Source organism: Diadema antillarum, unplaced genomic scaffold (genome assembly GCF_040938485.1).
Source record: "Diadema antillarum isolate AM-2024a unplaced genomic scaffold, OU_Dant_1.0 scf00000069, whole genome shotgun sequence".
Taxonomy (NCBI): Eukaryota; Metazoa; Echinodermata; class Echinoidea; order Diadematoida; family Diadematidae; genus Diadema; species Diadema antillarum.
The window spans coordinates 1,295,695-1,321,820 of NW_027270958.1; the positions used below are offsets into that span (position 1 = coordinate 1,295,695).

A 26,126-nucleotide genomic window follows, 5' to 3' on the forward strand; every position below is an offset into this window, starting at 1 on the left:
AACGCGAGACTACCATGTATACACTAAATTCATCCATAAGTTGGTATTAGTTTATAGATATAATAATGTATATTGTTAGTGTAATGTAATTTTCGCATTTTCAGTTATAAAATTGACAACTTTTAGAAAAGAAAAATGCGTTTCTTGTTCATTTTGGTCTTTAAATAATTGATTATTTATTTCTTACAGGGGCACACTGGGGGGGGGGGGCAAAAACTCGTTTTGCCCCCCCCCCCCCTCAACATTTTATTTTTGGGGTGTTTTTTTTTTTTGGTGGGGGGGGGGGGCAAGTGCCACCCCTGCCCACCCCCCTCCCCCCCCCCCCTTCCGGCGCCCTTGCTTATAGAGGAAGGATGACAGTTAAATTATATTCAAATCAAATTATGGATCAAGTAAAATTACGTACGGCCAACGTGAATAACAGACGAGGCCTTAAACACTCGTGGGAGAGGTTGTTGAGGAAAGTATAAAACCTGCATTATTCGGAATTCCATCTTTTTAAGATAGTCCTGATATTTTGTCATTATAAAGTTCATCAAGATTTTATAGTAACAACTCATCCACAAATCTGATTTAACACCTCTCTGGCTATTGTTTGGATGTACAAATTTCAAGATACTCAATTCTCTTTCTCTTTGCCATTGGGAGCAGTTTTTAAAAAAAATGTTCGAGTTATCACATTTGATGCATACTGTTTGGTCAGTTGTATCACAAAACATCCTACCATATTAAAATTTCGCAATAAAGCCTTATCAATGGCAGACAACGGAGATATTTATATTTTGTTCAGTAAACCATCGCTGGATAGACGGTTTATTTTAGAAATGATTAGGTGATCCGGGTATCCTCTCGGACCACCTTCTGTATCTGTACTGATTCTTTGTTTTTCTTCTTTCTTTATTTCTCCCCCAAAGTTGTGTAGAGTTTAGAAAGTCCTCCGCCTATCAATTTCAAAATTATACCATATAATATTATGTATCGTGTCCCAAAGACGACAGATCTAATAAAATAATTGTGATCAGTCGACCGTGACGTCACTATGACGTCATTATATGAAATCACGTTTTCATTCATATCTCATTAATGCAGTGGAATTTCTCAGTGAAATTTACGTCTCATTGGCCCGAATTCACGAAGGTGGTACATATGAAACTATGGTTTAAACCATGGACAAAAACCATGGAGCGCCAAGTGTCGCACGGAATATTTCGTTACGAAATTGGTCATTATTTTCGTCGACAAAATGACCGTTTCGTTCCAGAATCATTTCATGGACGAAATGTTCATTTAGTTACAAAATATTGCCATTTTCTTACAAAATAATTATTTCATCGAGGAAACGACTGATTTCGTAACGAAATATTCCATGCGACACTTGATGCTCCATGGTTTTTGTCCATGGTTTAAACCATGGTTTCATTTGCACCACCTTCGTGAATTCGGGCCATAAATATAGTTCAAGTCAAGCTCTTTCTGCTCATGTTCTCAAAATTCATCTTTCGTATACACTTAAAACGTACGCGTTCTCGCTCGTTGAAATGTTGACATGCTCCAGTCGAGCTCAAAATTTATTTGGGGTTTCAGACCATTTGGAGCATTTATTTATTTTTTTTTATTAAAACAATTGGACAGACGCGTACGCGCGCGCGCATATACGCACGCACAGCTCATATGCAATGGAAATTTCCCGTTTTTTTCACACGGATCGGATGTCTGAAATGTCAAGGAATAATTCTACCAAGTTTCAAGTCAATCCGATTCAATATGACGTCATACGGGCCGGTCAAGGTTGTTGAAATTCCGCGCGCGCGTTAATGGCGATAATATGTGCCAAAAAACCGCCAACTTTAAATCCAATTTTACTTGTCAGGATGGACGGTGACCCCCCCCCCCCCCCATTTTCTTTACATATTCTGAAAACTGATGAGTTGTACATGTCATTTCATGGGTCGGCGATGCTGGAAAAATGATTAAAAGATATCAAATTTCTTTAACGTAAATTTTCAAATGACGTCATCGAATTTCAAGTTCACTCTAGCGCATCTCACTTATCCTTTGCCGATTTTCACCCAGATTTCAGTATGTTGTAGCTTATTAAATGCTCTTTCATAAATGTGCCATCACAATTTTGATTGGATGATCTCGTGAAAATGGATTGAAAGTAACCTTGTCAAATTTGACCAGTTTACGTGTTATCTATAATGGGAGTGCAGTTTTTCTGGAAATGAAAATTGACATGATTATCTTTTTCGAGCACTAGCTCACTTATCCTTCAGTGAATTTCTCCCAGATTTTAATTTGTTGTAGCTGAGACTTTGGGCTATCGTAAAGTACCCTCCATTTTTTCAAACGATGTAGGGATCATGCCGAAAAACCTTTTTTAAAATTGGCACTTGGCTTCGATGTAACGTCATTTTGCTTAATACACAGAGCCAATGGGGGATGAAATAGGTCAGTGCATAGCGCATCGGACTTTTAATCTAAAGGTCCTGCTTGGGTTCGAGCCTCACCTCTGCTTTTGGCTTTTTTTAAACACTTTTTCCTTCTTTCTCTTTAGTTAGTCTTATTCTCCCTTCCTAACTTTATCTTTTTCTGATCTTTTTTAATTCTCCTCGTTCAAATTTCTATACAATATACCTTAAAGGACAAGTCCACCTTCATATACATTAGGATTGAGAGAATGCAGCAATATTAGTAGAACACATAAGTGAAAGTTTGAGGAAAATTGGACAATCCGTTCAAAAGTTACGAATATTTTAAGTATCTGCGCAGTCACTGTTGGAAGAGAAGACTACTACAGTGTATGACGTCACATGCGTACAACTATATAAAGAAAATAAAAAGAGAATTTCACAAAACTTTACTTTTTGAGCAAAGTGCACAGTTCTTCAACTTGCTACTGACGTATGTTAAGGGTAATATTATTCCCCCTGCCTTCTGAAAGAGAGAAGTCGAGTGTTCTTTTGTTATGGGAGAAAATGGAAATATGTGGAATTTTCTTTATTCTTTCTTTTTATCCTTGTACTCATGTGACATCTCAAGCTATAGTAGTCTTTTCATCCAGCCGTGACTGAGCAGAAACTTCAACAATTCATAACTTTTTAACGGATTGTCCGATTTTGCTCAAACTCTCACTGATGACTCTATTGTGTTCTACTAATATTGCTGCATTCACTCAGCCCACATGTCTATGAAAGTGAACTTGTCCTTTAACATTTTCTTTATTTTTCTTTCTTTCTTCCACTTTTTGTGCAATAGATCAACAACAACAATGGCTACCAACCCCATATTTTTCACATGTTTAGTTCATGTCACGAACATCATTTCATAAAATAACAACTACTTCCTAAGACACCATCTTGGGTAGGTAGAAAATTAGGGTGAAAGGTCAAAAGTGTTTGATCCTGTATCTTGGTAAATACACGTCCTATATCTTTCCCACATTTTGCACACGTATAAGGAACATGTTGCAAGAATCATTTTACAAAATACAAATTTGCTCAGATACCATCTTGGCTGTGTAAAGTGGGGTCAAAGGTCATGAATAAACTTAATTCTGTAATCTCATTAGTGTGCTTCTGGTATCACCGTCATATTTTGCACACACATGGACCTCGATAGATGGATCATTTTGTAAAATAACGACGCTTTGGTCGGACGCCATTTTGGCTGTGCAAATGGGGTATTATCTCTATGGGAGTATACATTTTTTCTGGAAATGAAAAATGACATGACTGTCTTTATCGAGCACTAGCTAATTTCTCCTTCCTTGAATTTCTCCCAGATATTATGTTGTAGATGAAACTTTGGGCTATCGTTCATGTGATCCATATTTTTATTGGAAGTCGGGATTACGTCCAAAGACCTGGTTGAAATTGACGCTTAGCTTCAATGTCGGGAGATATGTCTTTCTTTCGGTGACTTTCTTTGCAATAGCTCAAGAAAAACACGCCCTTTCACCCCACACTTTGTACATGCTTAGTCTGTGTCATGCACATCATTTCAACAATTAATTCATCAGACACCGTCTTTTGTAGGTACATTAGTGTCAAAGGTCATAAATGTTTCTTCGTCCTGTATCTTGGTAACTGCTTGTCCTATATTATTATCTTTGACATATTTTGCACACGTATAACATTTCGCATGAATCATTTCATAGATTAACTAACTTTTGCTCAGATGCCATCTTGGAATAGATCGGATCACCAAATTTGTCAGTGTTGACAAATTCAAATTTAGTTTTATATAACTATTGTTCACATTTTGTATATTTAACAATACTTAAAACTGACTGTATACTAACATTTTACACTGGTTGTTTCTGTCCCTGTCTCACATTTTAGAACTATTTGAATCACTTAAGCAAGCCTTTTGTATATCTTCAAATGGGAAATAATGCTTTTAAGTGCATATCGGACAAACTTTTCTTGAAATATCTGTAAATTTCTGTATTTGTTACTGATCAACAATTTATAAATCAGTAAAATATGCCCTCTGCAATACTACCTTTTAAAAGACATTCCAGTAATTTGCAGTGGTTACAATATTTGACACCTTTGTCGTAGCAATTAAACTGTATACAGTAATTCTCTCACTTTTATGCATGATTGGAAGAATTTCTAAAATGACAAAATAAGTTTGGGAGCAATTACCTTGAAGTCAACAGTGTTGTCAGTAGTGAAGAGGAGCGACGAATCGTAGACGAAACGTGATTTTGTTTGACTCGGAGAAAGGATCTCAGAGTTGACAAAGAGAATCCATTCGCAGCCCATGAAAAGCTTGCCGAGAGAAGATTGGCAGTCAATTGGCATCTACACGTATCTCAGACTCAAGGAAACTATTTAAGTCCCTTAGAATTGGTTCAACTCACTCGCGCTCGCTCACTGTCTTATTTTCTCCCTTTCAGGCAGAGTTGTGATGTCATTTCCAATCACAATGATTATAGGGGGCGTGTCCGAAGCTGGCTGCCAATTGGTAACTGGCTGATAAAATATATAGTAAGTGCAGGTGTGATTGGTTGCCAATGAAGGCGACTTTGAGAGTTTCGTGCAAAGGATTTTTGCACACACACAGAAAGAAAACCTTTTTCCCTTTTCCTTTTTTTTTTATAAGGGGACTGCATATTACAAGCTCTTATTTTTAGCAGTCCCCTCCATTTCCAGCAATTTTGTTTCTACCTTTACCATAATGATATAACACTGTTTTTTCTCCGTTAATAATTCACCCGTGTCTTTATTACATGCTATCACGTTCATCACATATTGTTGTACCAATTTCGTGATATTATCTGTATATGCGAAAATTTCATTGTATTCCTGATTATTTGTTTGTTGGAAATCAAATAAATCAACTTGAACAAGTCGAAGGCGTGGAACAAGATCCTTACCTTTCCACTAGGTCATGCGCAAAGAGGGTATATATATATTATTATTACTATTATTATTATTTTATTTGGCAGAAAACATGCAATACATAATCAATTACAAAATTCAAAATAAGCAATCAATACAATAACACAAAAATACCTTAACACTGAATGCACCTGACAGGGCCGCCAGGCATTGGGAAAAGTTAACTAAATAACTAGTCCGCGGACCGCCCTAACCTATATCCCTTCCAGGCGCATCCAGCGTTACAGATTTTTGTGCCACTGATTATCATAATAAGATATTCATAACTGTACCTTTTAAAATCTCTTACATAAAAATACAAACTATGTAAAAATCCTTGTATATTTCACAATGTCAAATCGCAATTTACAAACTCATGATCACACCGACAAAAGGGTAACGTAGTTACAAAACAGATCCCTTTACTCTCCCAACCCTTCCCTCACACACTCCCCAAATTAAAAATCCTATCACACACAAAAAAATCAGCCACCCGTCGCTCCCCCCCCCCATATTTCCCAACAAAAATATTTATTCATTAAAATAAAAACCCTGGATATGTGTCTTTAACCCCGTTCCCTCACAACCACCCCCAATCCAAAAAGCAAAGTGATTCAGAAACACGAAATGAGACTACAAAATACAATATCTGCGAATTGAAATAAACAATAAATATACTGGACAGGGCTCAGTGGATTGGCTGTAGTTGTCACGAGGGCATACAACAAAGCTGGAAATCTCCGGTCGACTCGTTTCTTTGTCTGTCTTTAAGTATGTTTGTTTGTTTGTTTGTATTTTGTCTACTTGTTTTAGTCAGATACTTTCGTAACAGGGATATTTTGAAATAGACCAACAATGAAGGGATAGGTGAGTGTGACACTTCGTGAGAAACTCTGATGGCCAAAAGACTTCGTCAACATCATTTTTTTTTTTGACGGTTGCCAGTTGATTTGCTGGTTCCTAAATAAAAAGAAAAAAGCTTGCTCATTGTATTCTTTTAATTGCAAGTTGAAACCTTCCTTTTTAAGTCCCAATGAAACAGCGATAGTAAGTCCTAATAAAATTTAAAAAAAAATTGTAAATTGCACTGAATTTGGAATGGGTTTAGTTGCTGCAGGAGTTGTATGTATCTATAATGCGTTTTCTGGGTAAAACCAATTCGTGCTTTTCAGTATTATGTACAATGATGTCTATACACGAAAGTGAAGGGACGGTGCAGGTTGGGTTCATTTGCATATTACAACCGTGTATTGTGTTTGCAGTCTCCATTGTTTTTATCGAAGAGTCTTGAATAACAATGAATCTAGATTTGAAGTTAAAACACAGTCAAAGACGAAAGAAATGCGAGGCAATACAAAGATCCACAACACCAACTAAAAACAGATCGTAAAACATGTTTTACATTAAGATGAAAAGGGCCACACACATTTCTTAGGGTTTTGCCCCACATTGAGCAAAAAAAAAAAATTGACACAGAGGATGTTGATCCACAGTGGCGGCATCTAAAATAATTACATTTAGACAAGACATTTAGTATTGTTCAGGTGACACAAGCATTAAAATACACTCACATTGGAGATTTTAAGTCCGCGGCCATCACACACGTCGTGTCGCTACCTTATTAAATGTTGTTTGCAAGGTTACGAACTCGGTTTATTAAAAAAATATATATATATATGTTTGATATTGCAAATTTCGTGTAAGGATTCTCTGTAAATCAGCCTCTGGGAATTTACGCCCTATACAGGAAAAACTTTATCTATGTAGATTCATTACATTTATCTCGTCCTGACGTTTTGTATAAATTCTCTTATATACACCTGTATTTGGCAATTCACACATTCAATGTCTTGTTATGTTGATGTATTTTTCTTTTCTTTTCGTGAAACGTGGAATATGGAAAAACAAAAAGTTAATGTTTTAAACAAGGAAAGATCGAGAAAATAAATATCTTTAGGATGATCTAGTTGCGAGAAATCATGCAGTTTGTACTGATTCCTTTTCATTCATATCATGGACGGAAGTGAAATCACTATACTATTAAAGAGGGTGATATTCTGTGACGGTAATAAGTTTTGTTTCTCTGTTAGTCTCTCTGTGAAGCAATTTGCAAAGGTTGCTAATGTGCACTTGAGTGTTATGAGTACCAGTACTATTACACCTGATGTTTCCCCATGTTTGATTGTTTGTTTGCTTTTGAACAGTATTGTGAGGGTGTGCCACATGCTTTAATTTTGATTGGCACAACGTACAATTACGAGGACCACTACACCCGATAATTTACTATAAAACTAGGCTCTTATTATCTCCTTGTGAGTGATCAATGTCACAATCAATCTCTAGGGTGGTGTGCAATTTGTTAACAATTTCCCACATTCTTGGCAATGCAATATACAATTAGTACAACACTTGTATTTTCACCCTCATTACTATCATAGATAGAATCTGCGTCTTTTTTAAAATTCGTTGTGCAGTGATAGGTCGTTGATTTTAATCAGTGATTCCTAGTCATTTATATTGTCTATTGACGTCAAAGTGTACAGTTCGATCTTAATTGATATCTAGTTGGATGCATGTTGTCAACGTCCAAATAATGGACCAGCTTTGGCAACATTGTCTCTTAACCCAGACGTATAAGTGGGTACCCAAAAATGTTGGGGTGGTAATACTTCTCTGGGAGATCAGTGTTAACATTAAAGAGGCTTTATATACCTGTGTAAATGCAGCAACACCATACAATTAGAAGTATATCGTTACTATTATCAGTATGATTAAAACTTCCAAGCTGTGTAATTTGCCATGCAATAAACATTTGCAATATCAAAAGAACAGGCGAAATTATTTTTCATAATTTTCTGCAATACAAAGATCCACTACACCAATATCATTATATTCATCATCATCATCACTTTATCTGTCATATATATATATATATATATATAATTATATATTCATGTATATCTGTTTTTCAATGTGAACATTGTTTGCAAAATAATTAGGTAATCGTTATTCAGGTGATCCAAAAGTATACGTCAGACTTCATAGCAAAAACCGGCAACCAAACAAAACAAAACAAAAACAAACAAACTTACAATTTGAAATTTCTAAAGGTGCAATAACATTACTTTTATTTTTTTAAGTATATGCATACTTTACTTGGCATCCAATGTGACATTTTTATTCACATCTGTCTTCATTACAACTGAATTACATCAGTGACATCCTGCACTGAAATGTCTTTTGATGTGAGAATGAGCTTACACAGCTCGTTTGCTGGTCTTATTTGGCTACACTTGGCTCCACTTTGCTTGGCTACACTGCATAAATCTTTAAAATCAGACAATGGGCCAAGAAATCACATAGCAGTCTATATACTATAACTTATGTTTGATCTGAATACCTTTTGTGTAACGAAGTTATGTTTGATATATATGAGTTTTATAATCACAAGTTGTGTGATACTTACGCAATGTTTTTTACTAATTATGTTTCATGACAAGCTAAGTTTTGTGAAACAAGGCATGTAATTTTTATAGCACATACATTGTACATGATAATGTGCTGAGAGTTAGGTGCAAAAGCTCCATGTAATAAAATTTGTCAATTTGATATTTTCAAAAATTCATGCACAACGTACACGAGTATGTTACTACACTGCACGGTTCTTCTTTTAAAGCAGCATGTTTTGTGTATTTTTGACAGTTTTATATAATTTTACTTTTGTTTTTACTGACTTCTTGCAATTTTCGTCACTCCTCCATATCTACATACTCAAAGCACAGCCATTACTTGACAATGATCTGCTCTGTTCAACTGGTATAATTACATTTTCCCTTTTATTTGAATCTCAATAATCATTTGGGATAGAATTTAGGAGTACAACAGCTGTACAAAACAACCAGCTACGTTTACAGTGTATACTGGTATAGCTACATTTTAACTTTATTTGAATCATGAAATCATTTGGGATATAATTTGGGAGTAGAACAGGTGTACAAAACAACCAGTTATGTCTACAGTGTCCTACATTCAATTGAATAATCACATCACTGTATAAAATTAATGCTTTGTAAATGGATCTATCTAAACGTTTGATGTAGTTTTGTGCAAAAACTGCGATGTGACTTAAAGGACAAGTTCACCTTCATAGACATGTGGGTTGAGTGAATGCAGCAATATTAGTAGAACACATCAGTGAGAGTTTGAGCAAAATCGGACAATCCGTTCAAAAGTTATGAATTTTTTAAGTTTCTGCTCAGTCATGGCTGGATGAAAAGATTACTATAGCTTGTGATGTCACATGATTACAACGATATAAAGAAAGAATAAAGAAAATTCCACATATTTCCATTTTTCTCGCATAACAAAAGAACACTCGACTTCTCTCTTTCAGAAGGCAGAGGGAATCATCCACTTACCCTTAACATACGTCAGTAGCAAGTCGAAGAAATGTGCACTTTATTCAAAAAGTAAAGTTTTGTGAAATTCTCTTTTTATTTTCCTTAAATAGTTGTACGCATGTGACATCATACACTGTAGTAGTCTTCTCTTCCAGCAGTGACTACGCAGATACTTAAAATATTCATAACTTTTGAACGGATTGTCCAATTTTGCTCAAACTTTCACTGATGTGTTCTACTAATATTGCTGCATTCTCTCAATCCTTATGTACATATGAAGGTGGACTTGTCCTTTAAGGAAAGGGAGAGACAAGGAGACCAAGTGAGAAAAGCTTTGAAGAGATCAGGTTCGGCATTCAAGATCAACAGAGTGGTCAAGTGAAATGTCGACTAAAAGGAGAAAAAGATCTGACGCACAATACAGATTGCAAGAAGCTACAAAGAGGAATCAGAGCAGGCAGGACCATGAATTTGTCTCTAACGAGCTATTAGCAGAAAAACAGAGGAAGTCAGTAATTTTTGCATGAATCAAGCTTCACATTTCTCATTGCACAAGCTATTCATCACACATCACAATAGAATCTTGGGCTTCAGGTAACTTTGCATTATTGTTGTGAAGGGCATTAACAACTTGACAAATGAATTGTTATGCCCAAGTCTTAAGTCTACTACGACCTCCTGGCTCAAGGAGCTTTGTTGTAGCTCAGTGAACAACACCACAACCTCCATGTTCTAGTCCAACAATTGGAGGGAGTGCTCTCCACATGTTTCCCATCTTTTGCACATCATAATTAGGACGGAGCTCATGCATAAAGTACAATCTCTTTAGCAAAGAATGATTGCCCACATTCTTGTTGGCTTTACAGTCTCTTGTAATGACATAAAAATATACTAAGTGTATTTCAGTTCAAAAGTAGTGTTTTGTAGATTTTTTATTTGTACAATTAAAATATCAACCAGAATTACACTATAAAATCAATTTGTTGGAACACTTTTACTGCACTTGTACAGAGAACAAAGACACTTTTCTTCCTAAGTTGGTTTTCTCCCCTAAAATCTGACTTTCTTGTAGAGTGAATTTAATATAACACTAGCATTTATAGGGTTTGTTTTCATCACAACTTTTGGTAGGCAGTAACACAACAAACACCCGTGTACAACATGCAACAATTTAAAAATGATCAGCATGTACATATCGAGAGTATCATCTTATAATTAATCTGTTGCTACAGTGTATATCATTTGTTTTCCGAGTAAGAACAAACTCAGGTACTGAAAGCTCTTAATCCTGACCCATTCACACGTGAGAACTAATTTCCACACCTGAACGTTCACACCAAGAGTGGGCACACAATGTACCTTCATCATGTACAGATCTATGAACTGAATTGAATTGATTGCTTTATTGTCCACAATGCGAAAGTGGAAATGCGCCTTCCACCAGCGTTACACACAAGAGATACAAACAGATAACAATTGTTCATTGAACATATACGTCACAGATTACAAATAACATGAAACATAAATGTTTCGCATTACTTGTTGCAGAAAAATAAAATAACCATTATACAATGTATTTATAATACATATTACATATATCTCATTCAATTCATTCATTCAAATAAATTCTACAATCATTATACTTATTATCAGAAATTCAACTTTCAGCAGATATTCCACTTCTAATCAATTTTTTTTTTTTCACATATATTATGCTTCTAGGCCATAATGCCTACCAAATTTAGTTTCAACTGCTTCAAAACTGTGGAAGTTGTTCACTCCACTAGATTAAAAAAAAACACAAACAAACAAACAAACAAACAGACAAAAAACAACAACAACAACATGCCGTTACCATTTCAACGCTTTGTCAAATACAAACACACACAAAAAAATGTCTTGCATAACTACACCTATAAATTATCATAAATACCAATTTTAATGATTGCTTAAATACTATGGGACTTATTCAATCCACAAAATTATAATAAGATTATGATTACCATGGCAATGCTTTGTCCGACAAACACCCGTGTAAAATTATGTGTTCCACATCTATACCTCAAGGCCATAGTGCCTACCAAATTTGATTTCACTTGCTTCAAAACTGTGGAAGTTGTTCACTCCACAAGATTTCAAAAAAAAAAATGTGGTTACCACGGCAACGCTTTGGCAAATACAAACACAAAGAGTGTCTTGCATAACTACACCTAGGGACTGAACTAACTCAGGACACTGATTTATAACTCAAGTGTCCTGACCCTTTCACACATGTGAACTGATTTCCACACCAGAAAATTCACACCAGGAGTCAAAGCATATGAATCTTCAAGCACAGATCAGATGTAGGTACTGAAAACTCTCTGTCCTGACCCATTCACATGTGAGAACTAATTTCTACATCAGGACATTCACACCAGGAGTGGAGGCATATGCATCTTCAAACACAGATTCAGGGACTGACAACTTCGTTGTCCTGACCTATTCATAGGTGGGAACTGACTCCCACACAAACACATTCACACCAGGAGTAATACTGTAAGGTGTGAACTGACTACCCCACCAACACGTTCACACCAGGAGAAATACTGTAAGTATCCTGACACAATTTCTCCTATCCAGTGAACCAGAGAGGCTGTTTTCGCGCATACCAAGAATGTGTAATTTGAATCACGATTTTAATGACCTATCTCTCGATTGATGATCTAAATGATACATTTTGGTCATTGTTTGTGCAGACTGGAATCGGAAAGGGTGATTTGAATTGCATTCCTATTGTGATTCAAATGGCGTTCCGGAGGTGTTTTCCATTCATGACTTACCAGAAGCATGGAAAGAAACAGCAGTGCATGCGATCATGAACTGAGTGTAAATCGTCTGAAATAGGGTTGAGTTTTCCCCCGAGACCGAGTTAGTCTGGATCCTTCTGGAATAAAAGGCGGTTTTCCAACTTTTATTTTTCTCAAAGTACTCCAAAACGACTCATCATCCGGGCAAATTGCGTCAGCCAGTTAAAAAGTTTCTTTGTAGACTCTTCGATATATTGCAAGCAAATATGAAATGTTGCCAGACAGGTTTCCAAACCCTTACCAAAACTATGTTTTCACTTTAATGTACCACATTCAAGTTAACTGTAATAGAAAGAGAGTGAAATATTGCAGATCAACAGAACAGAAGCTTCTTTCTCTTAATTATAAAAAAATAAAAAGTTTTGGGACTTAGTTGAACATTTCCTATTTACACCAAACATTGACAGTTGGTGGAAACTACAATCATGTACATACGCAAACTAGCATAGGCAATCATAGCTTGACTTCATATCTCTTCCATTACTTGGTACAAAAACACATTGTCAAATTTTTGCTTACAGTCAACAATTTAGCATCAAAAACCTTTTTGCCTGAAGGTCATCATCATTACAATACTACATTCATTTCATGCAAGGGATGCAACTTATTACTGTATATGCTGAATATTTCGCAAGGTTGTTATTTTCACAAATTTTGCCAGTCAGGTGCTATTTGTGAAATTAAAGATATGAAATTAAAGATATGAAATTGACAGATGCATATTTATTTCTCCGTTCAGTACAGTACTCCACAATCTTGAAATTTAACCACTCGCTAAATTGTCAGGAAATCCTGATTCGTGAAAATTTAGACTTGCTACATATATGGCATATACAGTATACCCTTTATGTTAAAAACATGAAAATCCAATCGAAATTTACGCACAGGTCTGTGGGACTTTTGTGAGGAGAAAAGATCATCACCTTCTTCATTCTGCATACTAAAATCAATGGATGATCCTAATATCAATGTTTTGTGAAAACATGGGAGTTTCAAGTTCATAACTTTCTTGTTTTAGATCCAAGTTACATGTACAAACTTCATTATAGCCAATGTAACAAGAGGAGCAGAATTTGTACTGTAATACTGACAGGGAAGTGGAAAAGCTGTGCCATCACATCAATGATGTGATGTGATAATGATGTAATATTTGAAAGACTACACTGTACTCCTGCATCAGCGCCCTTTTGCTTCCAAATTCATGACACGATGCTATTTTCGGCAGGCATCACAAGCGAAAGTCTAACTTGGTATTTTCCCCTACCTTGACCACATAACTGTGAGCAAAATTATGTAACTGTTCTTCGAAGAGCGTGATGTTGTGCCACTCTTCCTTCTCTGTCAGATTTTCCCCTCCAAGTCTGGTATATAGCGCCTTTGGTCGCTCGTTCCAGGCAAGGACGATCCAGTTCATGCGAGTACATCCTTGTGCCACTGCAGTCTAACATCAGATGGCAAAATGGAAGACAGTTTGCATGGACATGTATTTCAATACAACAAATATCGAAATTTCTCAAAGACTTAAAGGGAAAAATCCAGTCCAAATATGACTTAGTCTGATAAAGAAAGAGTGAAATCGTACGAGTTCAACGGTAAAAATTTGACTGAAATCGGATGAAAAATACAGAAGTTATGACATTTTAAAGTTTTGCTAATTTTTCAGGAAACAGTTCTTGAACGGTCAATATGAATATTCATATGATGGCATAGTGAGCATGTCATCCCCCCACAACTTGCCATATAGTTTGTACATATACATCTCAATACCAATAATCTTCTAGTTTCACAAAGAATCTAAAATCGTCCCATTCAGTACATGCACACACCTTATCTGAAAACACAACAACGAATACTGTATACGCTATAATTTTCGCGTACATAAATTTTTGCGAATTGCCGCTGTCACACATTTTCGCGAGTGGTTAAATTCGCGATTGGGGGACCAGAGAAAATATGAAGTGGCAAAGAAAGTGTGAATTTTCAACTTACTAGCAAATAAGAATGATACTAGTTATACACTGCATGAAAAAAACTTACCAAACTCTGCGAACTAGTAAGTTAGAATTCAACATTTTTGAATTGGTTAAGTCCATCGCGCTAGATTTCTGACGAGTGGTCCCCTTGCGATAATGGATTGGCTCTCTACAGTATTCGTAAGTAGATGTGGACGTGCGTAAACAAGCTTAGCCAGTATGGTCTGTTCGGTAAGCCGTGACATGGTATACTAGAACTGAAATGTTCGTATCATCAAGGCAAGGGTTTCATTTTGGAAGGTAATATTTTCGCGTGTTGTTAATTTCGCGAATAGCTCCCGACTCGCGAAAATAAAACCCCCGCGAAATATATAGCGTATACAGTAATTGCCATAAAATATGATTTCAATCAACGCTTAACAGATTCCTTTTAAGAATGTAATGGCAACCACAAACTGATGCCTAAATGGCATGAATGGTGACAGAACTATATTTTGTTCCAAGCATCAATAATAATTACCTGGCATGTGTCAAAAACAGCCAGTATTTGAATGTAAAAAAAAGAGAGATCACATATGACTGTATCTAAATGCAACAATCTTCAGATTTGCAATGTGAGAAAATATAACATCAAAACATTATGCAAAAGAAAAACTTTTATCAACTGAAAACCAAGAACTGTCATTGTCATTAAGGGTTGAGTGAAACATGGCTTCATGTAGTCTTTTTTTTTTCGTATGTTGTGATTCACATTTTTTGTTTCTCACTGAAACTCAGGATTTCCATGTATGAGATCAAAATATAGTATACAAAGGTATTTGGAGTCCTTCATTAAACTATATACATGTACAGTGTATTTAACATTATTCCATGTTTCACTATTAGAGATCTGTTGACTGTTACCTTTGCAACTGCCTGCATAAGCGATGTGCCAAGACCTGCTCCTGTTAAAAAATTTAAGAAAGGAGAATTATATATATATATATATATATTGTATCACATCTGTCACTATTAAAAGAATGATATCATTGAACATCAATTTCCTGCTTTTGGCATTTTTAGATGCTTTAGACTCTATATTATGTTCTCCTGTGATGTTGTCAAAAAAAAAAATAATAGTAATTACCCATGGCAAGAAATCAGGCAACCACATTAATTAACAGTTTTGAGTAAACTGGCTTTAAAATTTAGATGAAATCAAGCTGTATTTTATAATAATAATTGATATGATTTATAGTGCCAAATCCACTCTGCAGAGTGCTCAAGGCATTTTATATGCTTTAAAACTACAGGATGGAAATAAAAAATGATAGACCACTACCAAAGTGTTTTGCAAACCAGGAAAATTTTGCTTCCTTCATGTAGTACAGTAGGGATGATAAAGACATGAACATATTTTACTACATTTTACTTCATTCTGTCTACATGAATACATACTATTGTAAGTAACATGTGAACAATAGGTATATACAATAGAAGACACAGGGTATTGACCTTCTTCACCCAAGTGAGAAGTTTGCACTCTTATTACAGCACTGTCTTTCATATGTACACACAAAATAGCAGACCTCTCTGGCATGCTATTGACACCATATTCCTTGTGACTAACGATAACACTGTTGAGGTTCAAACATAATACTGTGCACAATGAGTTACGCACTTTGAATGTGTCCTGATTCCAATCCTGCTGATTTTTTCACAGATCTATTGCTTAAAATCAATTGATTTTTTTCCTCATGAAATTGCCTACTTCTTTGTGTACAATTCCCCGCAAGTCATTTAAGTACTGTGAACCTTGCAGTATCCCCGTGGAAATGCATAGCTTCTCAACCATCTCCTTACAGCATTCTAGAATGCTGCCCCCTATTGACAGGGGATGAACCAAATGTGATAAACCATCAGGGCTGAATCACATTTGTGCATTATGCACAGTAGTACAAAACAAACTGTCAGATGGCACAGATACCCTAAGAAACCAGAATGGAATTCTGAAGTTTTCTGAATTCTAAACCTTGTGAGCACATTTGTTCGAAACTGGCAAAGTGGGGGAGCAGATATTTGTGTGAAAAACAAAAACAAAAACAAAACCCATCGAGGTCGAACTCATTTTGTTACAACATATACTTTCTTCCCACAGACAGCTGCCCGAATGTACTTGGGACTTGTCTTCTATGGGTAAGCACGTACTGTACATGTTACTATAGTCATGCTAAAACTCACAATGATTACCTCTATGCTTTGGTGTGACATAAACGTCGTCTAGGTAAACAGTTCGTCCTTTCCAGCTGCTATAAGTATATGAAAATGATGTGTAGGCAACGGTCTCCTTGGTAACGCTGCTCTCGGCTACCAGAAGATGAACAAAGGGATGCTCGCAGAATGCATCTCCTCTCAATTCTGCAAGGTCACACACAAAACAACAATAAAAAATGATTACACAATCACGGAATGCACTATCACTTCCATGCGTGTTCCCAAATTCTGCACTGAGAAAGGTTTTAGAGTAAGCACTGACTAGCAAAAAAAAAAATTAATAATAATTTGTGATATGTTTAAAATCGAGGGGAAAAAATATTAAAGAAAATAATAAAACATGAGACAGCTAATTAATGCAGACTTGGGGAAAACATTAACCAAAAGATTCATCTGAAATGCTGAAGGGAGGAAGGGAGATACAAAAACACAAGGAGGAAGGTAATTCATTAGTTTCTAGATTGCAATGGCAAACATTAGATGTAAGATAAAAGTGCTTCGGTATGACTATCACAGCTTTATAGAGATTAATTTTGTGGACTCAATTAATATTTAGCATAAATATCATCTCCAACACTGCTATCCCTCTTCCAATTTCAAACTCTGACACTGAAATAAGGCAGCTCTTGAAACTACTCCATTGATTGTCAAAATTATCTCCTGCCAGAAAAGGGGAATCAAATAGTGGGCACCCACAAATAACACTTTATTAATATATATAGGCTTGCCTTGTAGGTGAAAACTCAATTTACCAGATACAGTATATTTCACTGGGTAATGTTGCATACAGGATTTCACTTTATGGGTTTTATTATATGTGTAGCCTTTTGCGTGCTTGAGGACTACTTGGCAGAGAAAATCCTATAGCATTTCACTCACAGTCCAAAGCTCAAGTCACTGGCACAGATAGGATTTAAATATGTTCAAAAGTGCGTCAAAAATGATCTTACTGTCTGCTGTCATTTCCACTTGGTCTGGCATACTTTCGTAGGCAGCTAGCTCACTGATCAGTCCAACGATAGCCTCGCAATCGTCCGGCCCAGCTTTTCTGATGATATACGATGTCATGGTCACCAAATAACTTCTGCTGGATTACATTGACCGTCTGGGAATCAAGGTTCTATCAAATATAATAGCTGCTGTAAAACCTTCGGACTGAAGAGAGGTGGGGAGGAGATACGAGATAAAAAAATAGCGAGTAAAAACAAACACTCAAAGCACTCATAATATGTCATAGTTATGGGTAAACTCATCCTCTATCACCCTCATTACAATATGTACAAGGGTCTGAGTTTACCCATTAGGCCGAGTTGTTGCCCCTAAACTACGGGATTGGTAGGTGAGAGATATGTTTTGGGAGATTAAAGGACAAGTTCACCTTCATAAACATAAGGATTGAGAGAATGCAACAATATTAGTAGAACACATCAGTGAAAGTTTGAGGAAAATTGGACAATCGATGCAAAAGTTATGAATTTTTAAAATTTTTGTGTTGGAACCGCTGTATGAGGAGACTACTACAGCTTGTGAGTCATATGCGTACAACAGTATAAAGAAAATGTAAAGAAAATTCAACATATTTTCACTTTTTTCGCATAACAAAAGAGCACTTGACTTGCCTCTTTCTAAAGGCAGGGGGAATAATATTACCCATAACATTTGTCAGTAACGAGTCGAGGGAATGCGTTCTTTTTTCAAAAAATGAAATTTTGTGAAATTCTCTTTATATTTTCCTTATATTGTTGTACGCATGTGACATCTAAGTAATTCACACACTGCAGTAGTCTTCTCATCCAGCGGTTACTGCACAAAAACTTCAAAAATTCATAACTTTTGAACGGATTGTCCGATTTCCCTCAAACTTTCAATGATGTGTTCTACTAATATTGCTACATTCTCTCAATCCTTATGTTTATGAAGGTGAACTTGTCCTTTAAATAGCCTACCTACCTACATATAGGCTATTTAACCTCCCTAAACATATCTATTCACCTACTGCTTAGTATCAGGTTTCACTCATCCTAAACAAAATACATTTCATCGGTATACCCTTGGCCTTGCCCTTGGTTCAGGTACAAGTACGTGGTGTCGAATCTCTCACCAATCCCGGAGTTTAGTTGACCGATCGACAACTTGTCGGTCAACTATGTTAAAACTCCGCCTCGGGATTGGTGAGAGACAAGTATGCTAGGGCGAAAAACTTCTCATTTACAATAATGACATTAGCTGGGTCAGAACACCCAGCAAATGTCATTATTATAAATGAGAAGTTTTTCGCCTCAGACATACTTGTCGGTCAAGGAGTTTAGGGGCAACACTAAAATTCATAGCTTCTGGAGGGATACTGTGTGTTATCCTCCGCAGGTTCGACTTCACCGATTCGCAACACCTCGGACCAAGCAACTCTCGGTAGAAATTGAGCGGTCGATTTCATGAAAACAAGTCTAGGGTTGTGAAATGTTTGAGTCACCTTCAACAAATTGCCTGATATCGTACCAAATGCTTGGCCACACTCAAGTATCAAAATGTGTTTCATATTCGCGAGAAAACGTAGTAGGCCCTACAGTTACCATGCTTACCGGTCGCTATTCAGGAGCCGGATCGTGCTATCAGCTGTGATCTGGCCGGCTGAACCTGCAGGATCTGGGACTGGTTTTCGCACTGGGGGCGCCCATCACGTGCCTGCTTCTCTGCGCACTTTGAGGCTATAAAAGGCGATTTGTCAGAAACAGGTGTACAACATTGAGAACGCCGGTTTCTGATATTGCTGCTGCTGTTGTTTATTTTTTAGGGTAGGGCTTTTGATATAACATGCTTCTTCTTTTTTTTGCCCTTTCCGTTTCTTTCTTTCTTTCTTTCTTTTTTTTTAATCAAAGGGTGGGCGGTGTTGTCAGTTGTTTGTCTTGATCATCGGTAGACAGTTAGCCCGACCATACGACTAGCAACAGGGCTGTGTATAGGTAGAAGACAGTGTACTCTTTTAGCTCACACGCGTGCATAACTCCGGCCATGTACTAAAACCAGTCCTGTAGTTCAAATTTTCACGTGCCTGCCAATGTCTTTTAACATATTAATTTATTGTACTTGTTCATTCTTTTTTTTTTAAGGCAGTTGAAAATAAATTCAATTCAATTCAACATAAATCGATAAGCATTCAGTTGTTGTAGCTTTGTTTTGTTTTGTTTTGTTTTGTTTTGTTTGTTTTGGTGGAGTTTTTTTTTTGGGGGGGGGGGTGGATTTTTGTGTTTGCTTATTTAACTTTGATTAGAGTAGCTTGTAGCTGCCCATGCGATAAATTACCAGTTGACAAACGGGACGTAGTTGGAATCGGTCAGATATTTATTCTCAACGGTCGTACCCGTGAAACTCTTTGGTGAACATTATATCACATATAAGCAGCTTGTTTATGGTTCGTTGACTTTGATTCCTTTTCCTTTAAAGATTTCGTTGCTGAATGTACCTTCGATGTTTTCTGTAGTAGCTACAGACGTGAAACTGATCTGAGCGTATAAAATCATTCTACTATTTGGTTACCATTACAAGATCAAAGGGAAGCGCCTGCGCGCATACAATAATCAAAGCATACCGCCTAGCGTATTCTAGGGCAATACGCGCATCTAACAATACCGCCAGGGAGAGTAACTGTTGCCATGGCAGCAACCTAATGTTATTTGTTATCGGTTGCCAAACAGTCAAGCGTTGTGCTTATTATTGGCAATCGTTCTGTATGCAAATTATTAACATGTTACTCATGTAATTATACTACAGATGTATTGCATAATTGATGAAAATGATGAAAATTGTATAAAGTATACTACCGGTATTTTGTACTTTGTTAATGAAATTGCAGAAAATTGATGTATTTGAAAAAAAAATGGCATACAGAGAATAAATAAATCAAATCAAATCAAATCAAATCAAATCAAACCTGGGGACTGCTGCCACACTCCCACCCAAAATCATCTATGATTTTATTTCACATTAATCACTTTATTATACATTTAATTTTGTGTAAACAAAGGTTTGATACCAAACCAATAGCGAAGTATATCACAATAATAATCAATATGCCACAGCAAAGTACTGTGAAAACCTTCAAAAAATATAACATAGTCAATAACTATTCTGAGCTTTTGATGAGAACGATCAGTTTGTGAACAGGTCGTTCAATTACACTTCTTTTGTGGAGTGATTTGCCTTGCTCGTCTAGATCTGGAGTTGCCATGAGGAGAGTCGCTCTTCGAACCAAACCATCATCACTGGAGATGGTCTCAATGACCTTGGCAATTCTCCAGTCCGTTCTGCAGAGACTCTCGTTTTGCAAGATGACAATGTCGTTTGCTTCAATGTTTGGCTGTGGCTGTGACGAAGTCTTTCTTGCTTGTAGGGTGTGAAGATACTCTTTCTTCCAGCGTGCCCAAAAGAGGTTGACTAAGTATTGGACACGCCTCCACCTCTTTCGGAGATAGAGATCTTCTTTCACGAATTGTCCTGGAGGGGGTAATACGAGACCTGATTTCATTGTCAGGACATGATTGGGAGTCAATGGGAGTGGGCCGTCTGGACACTCCAGATCTTCGACGGTCAGAGGTCTACTGTTGATGATTGCCATCGCTTCATACAGGAACGTTCGCAGAGAAGAAGTTGAGAGTAGAGTGCCCGACGGATCAAGTATACCATTCAGGACGTTCCTGACATTCCTGATTTGCCGCTCCCAGACTCCTCCCATATGGCTCGAAGCCGGCGGGTTCATCCTGAACTCACAGTTGATCTTCAGTAACTGGGTAGCTATTTGATTTTCATCCAGTTGAGAAAGGCCTTTTTTTAGTTCGTGCTTTGCACCCATGAAATTTGATCCTTGGTCACAACGAATGAGGCGAACGTTTCCTCGCGGATTGCAATGAAACATCTCAAACTATTGAGGAATGCGTCAGTAGACATGTCATCTAGCACTTCTATGTGTACAGCCCTCACTGACATGCAGGTAAGAATGAGTCCATATCGCTTCAACTCCTTTCTCCCTTCCTTGATGGTGAAGGGACCAAAACAGTCGAGTCCACAGTATGTGAAAGGAGGTGAAGGTTCTACTCTGTCTTGTGGTAGATTGGCTTTCATCTGTCCTCTTGGCTTGCCTCGGAATCTGATGCAGTGAACACACTTGCTGATAAGAGAAGAGACAATGCGTCTGCAACCAGTGATCCAATAACCACCAGAGCGAATAGCATTGATGGTTAGATTCCTTCCTTGATGTGCCGTTCTTCGATGGTAGTGTAAGGCGACAAGTTTAGAGAGGTGGCTATCCTTTGGTAGGATGACAGGATGTTTTTCACCATACATCATTTCTGCCTTCTTCAACCGACCTCCCACCCATAGCAGATCGTGGTCATCTCGAACGGGTCAAGCTGTCTCAGTGAGTTGGACTTCGAAGTGGCTGGGGAATCTGATTTGTCGAGTTGCTTTCTTTCTTCACGAAAGGCTTCTTTCTGGATTGCGCAGATGAGATTCCTCTCTGCTACTTGTTTGGCTTCGACTTCGTCAATGCTCAGACCCCTTTTCCTGTAAGAGCACTTTACTATGACTGCTACTGCTTTCAGTGCATTTTCAAGGCTGGAGAACCGTGTCAGCCTTTCTTCGAAGGACGTAAAAGTCTTTGCTTGTGTTGCGTGAACAGTGGCAGATTTCACTTCAACATCATCTGGAGAGACTTCTGCAGTAACATCTTGAGGAGGAATCTCATTCTCCCAAAGAAACTTGGGTCCTGTGAGCCAGTTTGATGCCAGCATTTCCTCTGTCGTCAATCCTCTAGATGCATGATCTGCAGGATTTTCTGCGCTGGCTACATAGTTCCATTGTTCTGGACGCGAGGTCTGACGGATGCGTTCGACGCGATTGGCAACGTACATGTGGAATCGCTTTGTCTCATTGTGTATGTAGCCAAGAACAACTTGTGAGTCGGTCCAGAAGTGGTGTGTGGCAGAACTATAATCGAGTTCATTGTCCAGGATATTGGCAATTTTCACTGAACAAGTAGCTGCTTGGAGTTCTAGTCTTGGGATTGTTTTTGGCTTGAGAGGACATACTCGTGCCTTTGCCATAACCAAGGAGCAATGGACGCGACCGCTTTCATTCTTTAGACGCACGTAGGAACACTGACCATATCCTGTCAATGATGCATCTGAGAAGTGGTGCAGCTGAACTTCCTTGGGAGTTCCAAAGTCTTGTGGTTGGAAGCAACGGGGGATTTTCACTTTGTCGAGTTTCAACATCTCCTGTCTCCACTTTTCCCATCGTGGACGGAGCTCGTCAGGAACAGGATGATCCCAGTCCATCTTGCTTCTACACATCTCCTGGAGAATCTGTCTCCCAACTAGAACCAAGGGTGCAATCAAACCGAGAGGATCGTAGACGGAGGCAACTGTTGCAAGAATCCCACGTCTTGTCAAGGGACGGTCTTTGAGGGTAAGTCTGAAACAGAACTCATCAGAGTCGATGCACCAGTGTAGGCCGAGTGCTCGTTCAATGGGCGTAGCGTCTTGCTGGCCGAGTTCAAGACTAGTCTTGGCAACAGCAGCACGTTCAGACTCAGGGATACTGCTTGTGACTTCTGGACTGTTGCTAACAAACTTGTGCAAACGCAAGTTACCTTTGGCACACATGCTCACTGTCTTCTGAATGAGGTCAATGGCTTCTGCTTCAGAAGATTCACACTTTAGACCGTCATCGACGTAGAAGTTTCTTGTAAGAAAGTCAGCAGCTTCCATGCTGAGCTCCTTATGGTCCTTCGCGATTTGCTTTAGTCCAAAGTTGGCACATCCTGGGGAGGAAGTGGCGCCGAAGAGATGGACCTTCATTCGATAGTCCACTGGAGTCTTGGAAAGATCTCCATCTTCCCACCACAAGAAACGAAGGTAGTTCTGATGCTGTCTCATGACGCGGAACTGATGGTACATCTTTTCCACATCGCACGTGAAAGCAATGGGTCCTTGGCGAAATCTACACAGGACTCCAATCAGAGGGTTGATGAGGTCGGGGCCCTGTAGGAGATGATCGTTTAGACTGGTTCCTTGGTAACGAGCACTGCAGTCGAAAACGACTCTCACTTTGTTCGGCTTCTTTGGGTGATATACCCCATGATGTGGTATGTACCACTTGTTCTCAACTGACAATTCTTCCGCAGGAACCTTTTCTGCATCACCTCGCTGAAGAATTTCGTTCATGAATGTCATGTAGTGTTCTTTGTACTGAGGTCGTTTCTGGAACTGACTCTTCAATCCCTTGAGTCGACTCATGGCAGCTTGTCGATTGTTTGGTAGAGTGGGTTCACCATTCTTGAAGGGGAGGGGCATTTCATAGTATCCATCATCCCTTTGGTTGATTCCATCTCTGACGATCTGCAGAAATTTCTTGTCATCCTGAGACATTGCATCTGTTCCTTCGATTTCATGAAAGTCCTTTTCCATCATCTGAAGGAAGTCTGCAGTCGTGACATCTTTTAGCTTTGTCTTGTAGACATACTTCACGTCTGATTGACTGTCAGTCAAAACAGGAGCTTCTACCTTCATGCTGACAGTACGATATGATTGCCCGAATGCATCAAAATTGTCTGTAGAGTACGTCTGAGAGCCACCAACAATGCTCCATCCTAATTCTGTTTCTACTGCGAAGGGCTCATCATTCTTTCCAGAGAAACAGTTCTTTGGGGCGAGAGCTCGAGCGCAATTGTATCCAATGAGCAGACCTACAGGGCAGTCTTGCTTTGGTGCGAGTTGGTCTGCGAGACAGTTTAGGTGAGGCCACTGGATTGCTGTCTCTGGTTCATCAAGTGGAATTGAGTTCCTGGAGTAAGCAGCAGGAAGTGGTATCTTTTCGGCCGACTTGAAACCACGAACTACAAGGTTCTCATATCTCCTACATGGAATATTCGTACAGTTGTCTGTCATAGTTGTCAACCTCAATGTAGCAGCATGTGATGGTACCTGCAGTTCTTCTCCAACACTATCTGCAATGAAGGTTGTGTCTGACATTGTGTCTAACAGAGCGTAGACCAGTATCTCTTTCTCGGGACTGTCCAGGCTTGACAGGTATACCGGCAGAACCATTGATGTGAGAGAAGCGTCTGTACCTGATATGGCTTTGTGGCAATTTGCTTCTTTTTCTTTGGGAGTCTCCTTGGCCTTGGTAGACTGCATTTCTTGTTTGTCCTTGTTTTCTTGTTTTCCTGCTGCAGTTGACTGTTTGAATGTGTCGTCGTGCATACAGGTTCAGGGAGAGTAACTGTTGCCATGGCAGCAACCTGGAGACTGCAGCCACATAGCTCCCCCAGCAACTACACAAACAACTTGAAACAGGGATTCTGAAGTCTTCACTCTTTTGGTGCCACTTCTCTCGCAAAATCGGCTGACAGGCAAAAAAAAAAAAATGATAATGATAATAAAGTCTTCATTTTTAGGCCACCTCTCAACTAATAAGCAAATAAAAAAGAAGAATAGCTGAAGGAGGTTAAACCTATACCCCCTGCCCCTCTCCCCCCCCCCCCCCCCCAATCAAAGAAAAATTGAACAAAGTATAATGAGCCCAACTTTGGGGGTTCAAACCCCCTAGTGAGTACAGAAATAGGAAGGAAGCGATATTCAGTAAGAACTGTAATTATGTAGCATGTAACATGTAATAGGCTGGTATCTAACTAACCTATAGGTAACTCTCGTTTCTTTTGACGCAAATGTATGTAAATAGGGAGCTTTAGATTTTGACGCGCGGACGTTTGAGCCGACGCTTGCCCTGGACGTTCTTCTCTCCCTGCGTCGTGTGGAAAAGGAGCTTTAGATTACGCTGGGACGCAACGTATAAAAAAAATCGCGCCCCCATATGATTAGTGCATGAAGAAGCTCTCTACGTCGCAAACTGTGCGGACGTGAAAATAGCCCAGTACGCGTAGTAAACAACTCAGGCGACGCAAGCTAAAAATAGATTGACTCTACGCGCGCTACTGCGCAAGCTCAGAACATGTTTTTTTTTTTTCCTTTGAACGTCCGCGCGTCTAAAATCTAAAGCTCCCTAATGACGAATGAGCACAGTTAATCTCTGAGAACATGCGATCTTTGTTATGCGCTTCCCTTGGGAATCTTAGCTTGAATCAAGATTTGTTTCCTGTTGAAGTTTTTTTGTTCTGTTTTTTTTTTTGAAATCTCGTAATGATCTGTCTCTATCCCGTACTATGCAGCAGTCATGAGGCAGTATCAGTATCTTCAAGGTTTGCTTGTC

At 38.2% G+C, this 26,126-nt stretch overlaps 3 protein-coding genes across 3 annotated transcripts; all 3 read right to left on the minus strand.

Moving 5' to 3' along the window:
• Positions 1 to 13,829: 13,829 nt before the first annotated feature.
• Positions 13,830 to 17,933, minus strand: LOC139716736 (thialysine N-epsilon-acetyltransferase-like). Its single transcript, XM_071628267.1, has 4 exons — positions 17,816 to 17,933; positions 16,842 to 17,009; positions 15,516 to 15,556; positions 13,830 to 14,080 (listed from the first exon to the last, which is right to left on the minus strand). Exons 1-4 carry the CDS (start codon positions 17,931 to 17,933, stop codon positions 13,868 to 13,870), a joined length of 540 nt encoding a protein of 179 aa, XP_071484368.1. The 3' UTR covers positions 13,830 to 13,867.
• A 3,052-nt stretch (positions 17,934 to 20,985) lies between these two features.
• On the minus strand, positions 20,986 to 21,618 carry LOC139716684 (uncharacterized). Its single transcript, XM_071628214.1, has one exon. It carries the CDS (start codon positions 21,616 to 21,618, stop codon positions 20,986 to 20,988), a length of 633 nt encoding a protein of 210 aa, XP_071484315.1.
• A 598-nt stretch (positions 21,619 to 22,216) lies between these two features.
• LOC139716685 (uncharacterized) lies at positions 22,217 to 25,120 on the minus strand. Its single transcript, XM_071628215.1, has one exon. The coding sequence runs from the start codon at positions 25,118 to 25,120 to the stop codon at positions 22,217 to 22,219; it is 2,904 nt and encodes a 967-aa protein (XP_071484316.1).
• Between the last annotated feature and the right edge of the window lie 1,006 nt (positions 25,121 to 26,126).